The sequence below is a fragment of the Carassius gibelio genome, chromosome B21, assembly GCF_023724105.1.
Source record: "Carassius gibelio isolate Cgi1373 ecotype wild population from Czech Republic chromosome B21, carGib1.2-hapl.c, whole genome shotgun sequence".
Classification (NCBI taxonomy): domain Eukaryota; kingdom Metazoa; phylum Chordata; class Actinopteri; order Cypriniformes; family Cyprinidae; genus Carassius; species Carassius gibelio.
The window spans coordinates 15,039,742-15,053,500 of NC_068416.1; the positions used below are offsets into that span (position 1 = coordinate 15,039,742).

General features: G+C 41.4%; 1 protein-coding gene across 4 annotated transcripts in view; it reads left to right on the forward strand.

Annotated features, from left to right (window-relative positions):
* LOC127986618 (ankyrin repeat and KH domain-containing protein 1) overlaps window positions 1–13,759 on the forward strand; it is a 52,749-nt gene that overhangs the window by 33,362 nt on the left and 5,628 nt on the right. For all 4 annotated transcript variants that reach the window (XM_052588926.1, XM_052588925.1, XM_052588927.1 and 1 more), the window contains exons 7-28: window positions 2,493–2,587; window positions 2,682–2,919; window positions 3,429–3,620; window positions 3,708–3,817; window positions 4,271–4,358; window positions 4,604–4,731; window positions 4,845–4,988; window positions 5,097–5,199; window positions 6,183–7,040; window positions 8,267–8,400; window positions 8,519–8,630; window positions 8,719–8,864; window positions 8,997–9,139; window positions 9,227–9,440; window positions 9,608–9,783; window positions 9,872–10,034; window positions 10,175–10,270; window positions 10,362–10,478; window positions 10,599–10,764; window positions 12,505–12,997; window positions 13,184–13,339; window positions 13,590–13,739. In XM_052588926.1, the coding sequence (XP_052444886.1) occupies window positions 2,493–2,587; window positions 2,682–2,919; window positions 3,429–3,620; window positions 3,708–3,817; window positions 4,271–4,358; window positions 4,604–4,731; window positions 4,845–4,988; window positions 5,097–5,199; window positions 6,183–7,040; window positions 8,267–8,400; window positions 8,519–8,630; window positions 8,719–8,864; window positions 8,997–9,139; window positions 9,227–9,440; window positions 9,608–9,783; window positions 9,872–10,034; window positions 10,175–10,270; window positions 10,362–10,478; window positions 10,599–10,764; window positions 12,505–12,997; window positions 13,184–13,339; window positions 13,590–13,739 (4,222 nt within the window). The remainder of the gene's footprint in view (window positions 1–2,492; window positions 2,588–2,681; window positions 2,920–3,428; window positions 3,621–3,707; window positions 3,818–4,270; window positions 4,359–4,603; window positions 4,732–4,844; window positions 4,989–5,096; window positions 5,200–6,182; window positions 7,041–8,266; window positions 8,401–8,518; window positions 8,631–8,718; window positions 8,865–8,996; window positions 9,140–9,226; window positions 9,441–9,607; window positions 9,784–9,871; window positions 10,035–10,174; window positions 10,271–10,361; window positions 10,479–10,598; window positions 10,765–12,504; window positions 12,998–13,183; window positions 13,340–13,589; window positions 13,740–13,759) is intronic.

A 13,759-nucleotide genomic window follows, 5' to 3' on the forward strand; every position in this document is an offset into this window, starting at 1 on the left:
TTGAAACGCCCCCTTTCACGTCGTCTAAAAAACAGAGAGAGAGAGACAGATTTATCCAGTACAGCGAATTTCGATACTCGAAAGATGAATTCATTTTCTGTACGAGCATTGTCTGAAATGCTGCTCACAGCGCGTGCTTTGAATGAATGAGCGCAAGCTCCGAACGTGCGTGAATTGTTTAAAGCGCTTGAATCACCAATATTTAAAACAAATGCAAATGATCGGCTATGATCCGTTTCACCCCTTCAAGCGAGTGAACAACGCGAAGCAAGTGAAGTTAGGAATTTTACATCACTATTCACGATAGCCCATCGGACTGGAAAACACAATAGCCCCAGGAGGTGGGGCTAACGATTTTGCGAGCCCTGCACCTCAGATCTATTTGTGAAACACTGGTTTCCACACTGGTTTCGTTAAACAAAATAAATGATTATTTTAAAACATTGACTCAAAAGAATCATGGGTTCACTAATCTGATCATGAACTTGTATTACCGAGTCAAAGTTGAGCTAATATTGAACATCTCAAATGAATAAAGACTTCAAGTTCATCTGTAAAGCACATAAAGCTATTGTTTGAGTCTATTTCATGCATGATTCGCATGGATCTGCTAACTGAATGCAAAGAGTGAGTTCTAGAAGAATGTTTGTGTCTTGATGAGCATGTATTGCTCACTTGGAGTCGCTAAATGAACATCTGTTGTTCTTTTCTTTCTTTTTTTCAACGGAGGATCAGTTGCCCTATTGGTTAAAATCCCCAAACTGTTTACTTAAATATAAAATTAATAAATGACATAAACACAGGGGCGTTTGCGTTATGATGTGGTGGGCTGTTGTGGGCCAGAAAGCCTGGGCAACTTTTTGGTCCCAGTCCGCCGCTGAATAGCACACCCCTATCCAAAAAGCACAACCAGTTGTATTAATAATGTTATCCTGAGTGTGACGTGTTACCAGAATTTGTTTTAATTAAGGTGACAAATAAAAGTTTTGTGTTTAATGTATTTGTGCTGATGTTGAAATGGATTTCAAAACATATGGTATCGAAAAAAGTATCGTTAGGAACCGGTATCGAAACTGAGGTATCGAAATTGGCACCGGATCGAAAGATTTTGAACAATACGCAGCCCTATATATATATATTTGAACAATACGCAGCCCTATATATATATATATATATATATATATATATATATATATATATATATATATGAAAACGAAGCCTTCTCAGCCGCTCCAGCAATGAAAACTCCTCATGGATTTTTGCCGATAACCATTGGTGCCAATTAATCTGCAAAACCGATACATCGGTCAACCTTTAGTTATAACAGAGCTTTATGAGATTGCGATTAACTGAAATGTCAGAATATAGAACAAATAGGAAACTCCAAGGCACTCTCTTTAAGAAAAATTAAAAAGCCTTTATTTTATGGCTTGGTCATCGTAAACCTTTAAAACTGAGATGTAAGCTTTTAGTGATAATAAAGGAAGCATGCTGCTCGCATTCTGCCATGCCAAACCATGCACGCAGAAGCCCATGCTTGCTTTTCTTTAAAAAATAAGTGATTTGTGAATATTGATGCTTAGACTAACAAATATTTTATCGGGAGTGTTTATGCTAGGATGTTGTGGAGCTTAGGAGATGTTACAGAACCATTTAATGTAAATTTCTTCAATTTACTGAAAAAAATATAGATATTTAGCCCTCACTTGGGTGTCTTTTTCTGAAGTTAGATAGATAAACTCTTTCCAACAGGTAGACTTGTGGGAGTATGCCACTTTATCCACACCACGTTGACTGTGTATGTTGAATCAGTGAAACTACAGAAAGTATACTAAAGCTATAGTTATCTCTAACTACTCAATAATATCTCCTTTAGTGTCATATATCTTATATAGTCTCTTCATAGCTTTATAAATTGAATTGAATGCAAATTAACCATAAAAACTTGCAGACAATGCTTTCTGCAAATGATCACAAGTTTAATGGCTGCTGTAAGTTTGTTGTGTGAAGTACTAAAAGGCACTAACTGAATTTAACTGACTTAGAATATTACTATGGTAACTATTTTAAAGGAAGCTACATGACTAGGTATCAGAATTATAATCAATACAAATGTTAAACTTAAAAGTTATCAATGGTTCTGGATCATCCATTTATGCGGGACTTTTGTGGTCCGGAGCGGGACAAAACATTAATGTCGTGGGCCGGAGCGGGATCAGATAAGACATATTTCTGCAGGAGTGTGCGGTTGCAGGACAGAACCTTGCGCAGGTCTCTACTCTGAAGACCGAAGTAATAGCTGCTGAAAATTCAGCTTTGCATCACAGGAATAAATTACATGAGGAAAAACAAAACATGTTGATGTGCATGCAAACATGGTCATTTGAAACCATGTTTCAATACATAACACATATGCCCAACTGTATATTTTAAAACCAATCTGTTTAAAAACCTTTTGGGGTGAAATAATTTGTATCCTGTCTGTTCATTAGGGCACCTGGACATGGTCCGGTTTCTCTTAGAAGCAGGAGCCGACCAGGAGCACAAGACAGATGAGATGCACACCGCACTCATGGAGGCCTGCATGGTAACATTATCTCCTATCTACACAGTCTGTAGGTACTTCCTCTGATGTTTGCACAGGTCTTTTGAGACATTGTTCTCGTGCTTGTTTTGTGTAGGATGGGCATGTGGAGGTGGCACGACTGTTATTGGATAGCGGGGCGCAGGTAAACATGCCTGCTGATTCATTTGAGTCGCCTCTGACGCTGGCTGCCTGCGGGGGACATGTGGAGCTAGCAGCGCTTCTGATCGAGAGGGGGGCCAACCTGGAGGAGGTGAACGATGAGGGCTATACTCCACTGATGGAGGCAGCTCGTGAGGGCCATGAAGAGATGGTAGCGCTCCTCTTAGCACAAGGTACCAGGGCCACCTCGGTTTTATAGACTTCACCTATAGCATTTGGCAATGTTTATTACATGTGCAAAATAGGGTATAAAAAGTTCTGAATCAAATTTCAGCCATTTCCAGAGGTAGTCAAAAATGCGTCCTGTTTGCCGAATGTGCACATACATCCAAAGTAAACCTGAGGGGTTATGGGATGTGTTTTGAGAAAGCATACCAACAATCAATACTAATAACACTATTCTGAGCCAAAACACACAAATTATGTGTTCACAGGAGATGTATTATAAAAATGCATGTTAAGACCAAGTGTAAACTCTGTGTCTTGACTGACCACTTGTGATTGGACAACTGAAAATGCAAACAGGAAGTTAGTAATGCGAAATCAGAATCAGAGTGATACTATCACAAATGTTGAATTGGATGTTCTGACTGCATCAAGCTTTGTTTTTCAAACTGTATTGAATATAGATTCCTTTTCCAAGTTTACAAACTGAAGGAATTTTTTTATCTGTTGGTTTTAGGTGCAAATATTAATGCTCAGACAGAGGAGACGCAGGAGACCGCATTGACTCTGGCATGTTGCGGAGGCTTCCTAGAGGTGGCTGATTTCCTCATCAAAGCTGGGGCGGACATTGAGTTGGGTTGCTCCACCCCGCTCATGGAGGCTGCACAGGAGGGGCATCTGGAGCTGGTCAAATACTTGTTGGCTGCAGGTGAGGCATTACGTCGGATGTAATTCTTGAAATGTCTCCTTTTTGTGACACTGTAACATGTTAACACACTACTCTCGATCTGTTCAGGGGCTAATGTCCACGCCACAACAGCAACGGGTGACACAGCTCTGACATACGCCTGTGAGAACGGACACACAGATGTGGCTGACGTGCTGCTGCAAACAGGGGCTGACCTGGTTTGTGGATATCCTTTTTTTACCATTGTCATATTTGGTCCCAGTTTATATTAAGTGGCCTTAACTACTGTGTACTTACATTTTAAATGAATCATGTGGATCAATGCATTTATTGTGTATGTGCATGTTTTTACATTGTACTTATATTTTAAAAATACCTTCATGTAATTACTACTGTAATTCTGTAATTAAACATTCCCTTACCTTAATTACCATCAAACCCACCCATAACTACCAAAGCTGTCTTTAACGTACCCATATCCCACCTCAATAGCAGCAAATGTGTTTTGCAATACAATATGAACACTAAGTACTTTTTTTTTTTTTTTTTTTTATGTAGGTACATAGTAGTTAAGGCCACTTAATATAAAGTGGGACCTTGTATTTGTATTTCTTTTTATAGTTTATACTGTTTAAGTCTTTTTGGAGCTTACTGGTGGCTTTGTTTCTCAGGAACATGAATCAGAAGGGGGCAGGACTCCACTGATGAAAGCGGCCAGAGCGGGACACCTGTGCACTGTGCAGTTTCTCATCAGCAAAGGCAAGTTGCAATGTCCTGAATTAGGGCTGCAGCAAACAATAAAATCGACAATAAATGTTAGTGAAAATAGTCAACACATAGTGAACCTTTATCAGTACTGACATTTTTCAATAGAAAAAAAAAACATTTCCTATATTTGCATCAGATGATGAGGATCAACTGTGAATTTACCTTTTTATTTTGGCTTCTGTCCATTTGTTATCTGCATTGTATTTTGAAACTCATTTTCACATTTATGTCTGCAGGTGCTAATGTGAATAGAGCCACGGCCAACAATGATCACACAGTGGTTTCTCTGGCTTGTGCCGGGGGCCACTTGGCTGTGGTGGAGCTGCTGTTAGCCCATGGTGCTGATCCCACCCACAGACTGAAGGTGAGGGGTCCAGTCTCCCTGAGAATTACACTCTCCAGATGATAACAGGTGTTATGTGGTCACACAAACTCTGGTCGGTCCTCTGTGTTAATGAGTTTCTCTTATGCTCACAGGATGGCTCCACGATGCTGATTGAAGCTGCTAAAGGTGGTCACACTAATGTGGTGTCCTACTTGCTAGACTACCCAAACAACATTCTGTCAGTCCCTGCCCCAGACCTGTCCCAGCTCACACCCCCCTCTCATGACACTTCTCAGGTAAGCGGAAACGTACCAAAAAATACCAATTGGTGGCATGTAACACAAATGTTTTATAAAATAGTTTCCACTTTTAATTAATTGGGGTTAATTTTGTTTGACATGCAGGCCCCTCGAGTCCCTTTCCAAGCCCTGGCTATGGTGGTGCCCCCCCAGGAGCCAGACAGAGTGCCCTCCACCATCCCCACATCCCCACCCGTTACAAGCAAAGGTTAGTTTGTCTGGTAAAGTTACTTTATTCAGCTACATGTGTTGCTTAAGTTGACTAGAGCCTTGTTCAGATTGTAAGTCCAAATCAATTTTTTTTGCATATCAAATCATATATATAAAGTATGAATGGCAAAATGTTTAACGTATCCGTTTCAAGCTATATTAATATGTGGCTTGATATCTTATTCAAAACACATTTCTGGAAATCTATTTCAGTCTGATAGGATTTCAAATCAGATACATAGATCAGATTTGGACTGGCAGTGTAAACATAGCAGAGAACTGATGATCCAATATCAGTACATAAATGCTACAAGTTCACAAGTGAAGAGTTCACTTAAGCTTCTCTATCTGATGATTACATATAAATTCAAGTGCGTTTTTGATATTTACATTCAGATAGGTAAGTGGTATGCATGCTTATTAAGGTTGCAAATAATAATATAATATTATTACAAAAAATAATAATCATATAAATAAAATATAAAATTTTGAGTCATTACAGCAGGGGTAGGCAACATCGGTCCTGGAGTGCCGGTGCCCTGCAGAGTTTAGCTCCAACCCTGATAAAAAACCTCACTTGTCCGTAATACTGAAGACCTTGATTAGCTTGTTCAGGTGTGTATGATTTCGGGTTAGGGCTAAACTCTGCAGGGCAGCAGTACTCCAGGACCAACATTGCCTATCACTGCATTACAGCAATTGTTTTGCTGTTTTTTTTCTGCTTATATTCTCACAGTATGAAAAAGACAACAGACTCTGCACTCACACTTGAGATGCATTGGATTGGTGTAAATGCATTCCAACTAAAAACATCCAGAAACCAGCATCAGATATGAAATGCCTGGTCTAAAGGAGGGCTTTCATTATTGAAATGACTTGGACTACAGAGAAACACATTCAGTTGACTAGAATGACTAAACACTGATGAGTTGCACAGCATGGGCCTCTGAGGTTTGAGCATTTGTTTGGTTTTTCTCTCAGGTGCATCCAAGCAGAGGCTGAGCTCTCTTCAGAGCAACTCCGTGGCCTCGGGTGGCCTAGACGCCGACCTGCTGCCACCCTTCCACCCGTACCAGCCTCTAGAATGCATTGTCGAGGAGACGGAGGGCAAGCTGAATGAGCTGGGCCAGCGCATAAGTGCCATTGAGAAGGCCCAGATGCATTCGCTCGAGCTCATCCAGGGTGAGCCGCTCACCAAAGACAAGATCGAGGAGCTAAAGAAGAGTCGCGAGGAGCAGGTCCAGAAGAAGAAGAAGATCTTGAAGGAGCTGCAGAAGGTGGAGAGGCAGTTGCAGCTGAAGACGCAGCAGCAATTCACCAAAGAATACATGGAGACCAAGGGGCTCAAGGAGGAGCTGGGCCAGGCGGCAGGGGTGGAGATGCCCGGCACCCCCCTGCCCCTGCAGGCCACCCAGCTGGGCTCTGACTGCGAGTGCGAGGTTAATCGCAAAGAGGAGGACCACAGGCACACCCCATCCAATGAGGACGACGACGAGGAGGACGAAGAGGAAGAGGATGAAGAAGACAATATCGACTGCGCTAAGCTGCCACAGGTGCACACCATTCTGTCCACGCCGCCTCCGCCACCTCAGAACCAGGTCCTCCAGAATCTTCCTCTGCAGACCAGCTTCGTTCCCATCCAGCCTCTCACCCCGCAGCAGTCCACAGACTTCAGTAATGCCGAGTACCCGTTAAGCAGCAGTCCAGACCTGCAGAGGGTGTTGCTGGGTCAGCAGCTGACGGGGTTGGGGCCAGGGCTTCTCGCACAGGCCCCCGACGGACTCATGGTCGCCACGCCCGCACAGACGCTCACAGATACGCTTGATGACATCATGGCGGGTGAGCTCACTGCAACTAGGGGTTGTCTTTGTGTCCTTTCAGGATGTCAACCAGTGATTAGAAATGGAATTTTTGTCTTCTAACATAAATGGATTCACAAGTTTCAAAAATGTGTTCTTCCTGTTCCTCGTGTCCCCCTGCTTTTGCACACGCTCTCTCTATCTCTCATATAACACCAGCTCAGTTCCAACAATGAACTGTTATAATTATACACTTATCACATGGCTATGAGAAGCATTATACGTGGACACGCGTGCAGTTGCCATACTGTATTAAAGCTTTAATCAGGATAAAACCATATATTAAAAGCTAACAGAAGCAGTAGCATTAACATATCTAAAAGTATGAAAAAAAAAATACCATTGAGAGTCATGCTTGCACAGATTCTGCACTACCCTCTTCACTAATATCCTCTTGGTCTCAATAATGCTCAAATTGATAAGCAATATTGATGACGTCATTGTTCACAATACAACCGGAGCACATGTCCATGAGGTGAGGGCCGTGACATTTATATGCACACTACAGCGGGTTTAGTCAATCACAACACACTGGATCAATAACCATCTGATCCCATCGTGTATTTCGAGGGAGGGCCTTAATTAAACCAGGAAATCAGTGCATTTATAGGAGAAGGGACAGAGATTTGTAAACCGCTCAGAATAATCACGTCATCTCCATAAAAATATGATCGCCAGAACAAATTTACCGTGATTTTTGAAAAGGTCCTGTTCACACAAGATCTCTAATATACAAATTGAAAGGATTTAAACATCGTTGATTCACACTGTAAAGTGAAATGTCACCAGGCCGTTGGCACCCTCTTCAGGTATTTATAATACATACAATGCATTTTTACTCTTTGTAATTAAAAGACATTTTGTCCTTGAAAGTTTCTTAAAAATAGTATAAAAAAATATTGTCTTGCTCTAGTCTACCAAGTATCTGCAGTTTGTCTCATCTCGTGAGCTAAGTGTATTGTCACACCCCTAGTGTCAATAAGCGGTAATATATCTCATAATTTTCCAAGTGTATGGTATAGCTTTCATTTTTCAGGTCAACCATATATTCATGAAAAAAAGAAATCTGTTTGAATAAGGAAAGCAATTATTTTGCCATAGTATCCTTTCAAATATTAAAGTTGCCACAGTCATTGCATGTCTTTTTTTTTCTTTCTTTTTTTTTGCTTTATCCCGTGAAAATAACATTGGGATCTGTTTTTGCAGCTGTGAACAGCAGAGTGCCTGTGGTAAACACTACAACTTCGCCCTCCCCTCAGCCCTCCGCACAGACGCCCATCAACACAGTCTCCCCACCCTCCATGCTTCCTCTGTACCCCTCAGTGGACATTGACGCACATGTAAGACCATCTTCTCTGCATTCAGCAAAATGACTGCTGTGGAACATTTGCAGACATCATAAATGAATGCATCAGATTGTCCATATGTTTTTAAGCAAATTATATATCTCCCCCTCAGACTGAGAGCAATCATGACACGGCGCTGACCCTGGCCTGCGCAGGTGGCCATGAAGAGCTTGTCTCAGTGCTCATTGCACGTGAGGCCAACATTGAGCACCGGGACAAGAAGGGTAAGAGGCTACTTCAGTTGATCCATTAAGTTGTCGGTATAGTAAATTTAAAGAGATGTTGAGTGTCGCTCTACGTGTCTGCGTACAGGGTTCACTCCGCTAATCCTAGCTGCCACTGCGGGCCATGTGGGTGTGGTGGAGATCCTACTGGACAAGGGAGGGGACATTGAAGCTCAGTCTGAGAGGACCAAAGACACCCCTCTGTCCCTCGCCTGCTCAGGTGGCAGACAAGAGGTACCCTAAAAGTGTTAACTCTACCTCTTCACCAGATAAGCTTTGAAACCTTCCAAAATGCTCCAAAGACTTGAAAAATACATTAGTTTATCTCCATCTCTATAATACATTAGTTTATCTCCATGTTTACAGGTGGTGGAGCTGCTGTTGCTTCGTGGGGCTAACAAGGAGCACCGTAATGTTTCTGACTACACCCCGCTCAGCCTGGCAGCCTCTGGGGGCTACGTCAACATCATCAAGATCCTTCTGAATGCTGGTGCTGAAATCAACTCTAGGTCAGAACATCTCCCACTGATTTGATCAAGACTCTTGTTATAAGACGCTGTTTGTTTTAACAGTATAAACTCTTATTTCTTTTTCAGGACTGGCAGTAAGCTGGGCATTTCTCCGCTCATGTTGGCAGCCATGAACGGCCACGTGCCTGCGGTGAAGCTGCTGCTAGACATGGGCTCTGATATCAATGCACAGATCGAGACCAATCGTAACACAGCACTGACCTTGGCCTGCTTCCAAGGCCGAGCAGAGGTTGTCAGCTTGCTTCTGGACCGCAAGGCCAACGTGGAACACCGCGCTAAGGTCTGTGATCACCTTTCCATGTGTAATAACTTGTGCAGTGTTAACCTGTTAATAAAGTTTCGAAAAAATGTAAAAACTGAATTATATATCCTACATCATGTTCTTTTGGCACTTAATTGCAAATGTTACCATTAACTAAATGTTAAAGGCACCTTTCTTTCCTCTAGACTGGCCTCACCCCTCTCATGGAGGCTGCGTCTGGCGGTTATGCTGAAGTGGGCCGGGTGCTGTTGGATAAAGGGGCAGATGTCAATGCCCCTCCAGTTCCCTCCTCTCGTGACACCGCCCTCACCATTGCTGCAGACAAGGGTCACTACAAGTTTTGTGAACTTCTTATCAGCAGGTGTGTAACACTGGTGGTGTACAGTACCAGTCGATGCTCTCTCCAGAATGTAGCATCTCACGCTGCTGTTTCTGCTCTGTTAATGTAGAGGGGCTCACATTGATGTGCGAAATAAGAAGGGGAACACCCCTTTGTGGCTTGCTGCTAACGGTGGCCACTTTGATGTGGTCCAGCTGTTGGTGCAGGCAGGAGCCGATGTGGATGCAGCAGACAACCGCAAAATAACCCCCCTCATGGCAGCGTTCCGCAAGGTGAGCAGTTTGTCATGCTGGCCATAGGGTTGATGAGCATATTGGCTTATGTCTAAATGTCACTGATGCTGTGCTGCTCTATTGTAGAAAAATGGATGATGATAATCTGTTGTAAAGCACTGAAATAAATCCTTTTTTAGGGTCATGTAAAAGTGGTGCAGTACCTGGTGAAGGAAGTCAACCAGTTCCCATCTGACATTGAGTGCATGAGATACATTGCCACTATTGCAGATAAGGTATAAAAGACAAAAACACAGCCTTTTATACCTATAGAGGACTATTTACATTATTTGAAGTCTTGAATTCACGTTTACATTCACTCTGCAGGAACTGCTGAAAAAGTGTCATCAGTGCATGGAGACCATTGTCAAAGCCAAAGATCAGCAGGCGGCTGAGGCGAACAAGAACGCCAGTATTCTACTTAAGGAACTTGATCTGGAGAAGGTTTGTCTCAAGTTGGCCAGTTAGTCTAACTGTTGAGCTAACTAACTTTTTCAGGGTTGTTATATTAGTCACCACAATCTGCAGCATGATGTATGAAGTTCTTCTCAAATTTAATCATAGTCTCGTGAAGAAAGCAAAAAGCAGGCTCTGGCTGCAAAGCGAGAGAAGAGAAAGGAGAAGCGCAAGAAAAAGAAGGAAGAGCAGAAGAGGAAGATGGAGGAAGAGGAGGCTAAAGTGAAAGAGGTGTTCTATGAGATGCAGGATCAGAAGGAGGACTCTGCAGAAGGTGAGAAGCACCTTGTCTGTTTATACCCAGATATCATAGAAAATGCCTAGCTTCGGGTCTTTTTTTTTCTTCCCTTTTTTAATAAAATAAATTGTAATCTTCTGTAGTGATGCACTGAAATTTCAGCAACCAAAAATACACTGATGTTTAATCAATGTTGGAGAGCTGAAATCATTGACCAAATAGGGGTTGTTTCCAATTAAGAAGAATAAGTCTTCATGCAAGAAGCATAACAATTGTAATCACCGAATATTGCCTCTTTGATATTGTAATATTATCATTAACCCCAAAAAGTGCTAATACTGGGTCTTGGTCCAGAGGCCAAGTCCTTATTCCAGGTCTTTTACTATCTGACATTATTTGAAAAATTGTGGACCAGTAAGTCCAGTACTCATCATTACCAGTAAGTAATGATTTTGGGACACTTCTAAAACATGCGCTAATTACGTACCGGATTGTCCACAGATTTTGGAAAGTTTTGTGCAATATCTAGAACTGTAAAAGTCCATGTCTAGCACATTGAGGAAGAGTATTGCATGATTGATTTTCCACCTCCGTCAAGTCAGCCAAAGAATTAAGTGTAAATGAAAAGGCATCGAATGTTACATGATCAATAATACAATTGGAAATTAGGTAGACCCATACCACCCATAGATTTAGGTCTTTGTAAATACGTCTTAATGAATGGAATCATTTATTATTCCAAATGAACTGAGATACCATCTTGTCTTTTTTTTAAGAATGCTTTATTAATGAAAAAAGGAATACACTGAAGTAGAAATAAAAATGTAGGTAAAATATTAATTTTGACCATATTAATGCGACCTGCTTGGTAAAGTTATCCCATTTTTTTTTATCATGTCTGATATATCTTCAAGAAATTTTATTTAATGCAGAGAAGGTTTTAGTAATAGTGACCCCTAAATATTTAAGAGTCTGAAAAAAGGGTGAGAGTAGGACGGTTGATGTGTAATAAACTTAGATTGATTTTTATAACCTGAAATAAAACCGAACTCCTCTAAAATTGACATAATAACAGGTATTGATATTGAGGGGTTGAATGACACATTTTGACTGACAACATCCATTTCATGTCTACAAAGTGGAACAGGCAAACATGTCAGCTGTGTGGACACTAGGGCTGCTTTCCTGATTTTAATCTTTATTTTGATGAAACTATAGATTCTTAAATCCCAAGATTCATCTTTTAATATAAATTCTGACCTAAACTTCACTGAACATTATTTGAACCAAGATTTGTGATTGTTACTTTTGATATGAAACAAAATTGACAAAATGGGGAAAGTCAGACTTTATTTCAAAATTCAAACAGCAAATGTCATTCTGGTGCTCTTTAATGTGGCATGACAGATTGCTTTAGCAGCCTCAATTCAAGTGAACCACAGAAACAAGGACTATAAAACTGCTTGTAAATATGTAACGTAAAATTTCATAGCTTGGTAGTTTGTTCGAATGTCGTTTTTTAGAGGGGAACATTCAGCTAAATATATACTGCTGTTTCATTTCTTTTCTTTTTTTTTCATGAAAGCAAATTTATATTACAGGCAGAGTTTAAACTGTTTCAACACATTTGAGTCTTGTTCAATTTTAATATTTATAAACGTTTTGAGCGATTAGATTATTTAATTCGTTTTTGGCAAAATGACATTTTGAATCTGTTTTTATAAAATATTTCTGTTCTGGTTTCTGATGCATTATTGTTGTTATTTTATCCTGCAGAAGTGGAGGTTCCCATTGAGCCCCCAAGTGCTACCACTACCACAACCATTGGTATCTCCGCCACCTCCACAACTTTCACGAACACGTTCGGCAAAAAGCGAGCCAATGTGGCCACTACACCAAGCACTAATCGCAAAAACAAAAAGAACAAGACCAAGGATTCACCTAGTGAACCGATAATACTTCAAGACCCACAGGTGGCACTGGCGCAGCAGAAAGCTGACAAAAATAAGATCCATGGAGAACCTCGAGGGGGTGGGGAACCGGGAGGCACCAGCGACTCGAATCTAGATAGCACCGACTGCAACAGCGAGAGCAGCAACAGCAGTAAGAGCCACGATCTACCTGACCTGCCTTCATCGTCATCCTCTTCCGCCCCTTCGGTCTTTGCAGGCTCTAACCAGCCATATGTCGCAAGTGAGAAGAGACACGGGCCATCGCTGCCGGGCTCTTCTGAGGAGAAGGTCACGGTGTCCATCTCCAGACCACAGAAGTAAGATTTTTAATGTACTACTGCTTGCTGCTACTGCACTGTCACATCATTACCTCAGCATTTGACAGATCTTACCTAGTAGTTTATCTTCTTGAAGATACTGCATTTCAATTTTACAGGTTTTTGCAACAAAAAAAAATCTATTGTGACAATGATTTAACTTCCCATTTCTATTCACATCAACAGATCTCATGAGATCAACAGTGACTTGACCCCCAGTTCCCTGCCCCCCTCGTTCAAGACCATTTCACTGCCAGTCACCTCGCCCAACAGTAAGATGAATCTCACTAGCCCAAAGAGGGGCCTGAAGAGAGAAGAGGGGTGGAAAGAGGTGGTTCGGAGGTGAGGGTCACTTTGAAATGTTGCAATCTAAAAGTAACAGGATTAAAAAAAAACTAAGAGTTATGTTGAAGCAAGGATGTAAGCTATGTCTAAGGATCCGAATATCTTAGAAACTTTGGGATAGGCTCTTTAGACGTAGAAATGTACTAAAAACTTCAGTAACAGAATTGAAACTTCCTTGCAAACACTGGAGAACTGTGTCATCAGATTTTGCATGGGCAAAAATATAGCTATGTAATTTCTCCCTTAGATCCAAGAAGCTCTCTGTCCCTGCCTCTGTGGTGTCTCGGATTATGGGTAGAGGTGGCTGCAACATTACAGCCATCCAAGATGTTACAGGCGCGCACATCGACGTGGACAAACAGAAAGACAAGAATGGAGAGAGAATGATTACAATCAGGTAAAAATTATGCAGAAAAT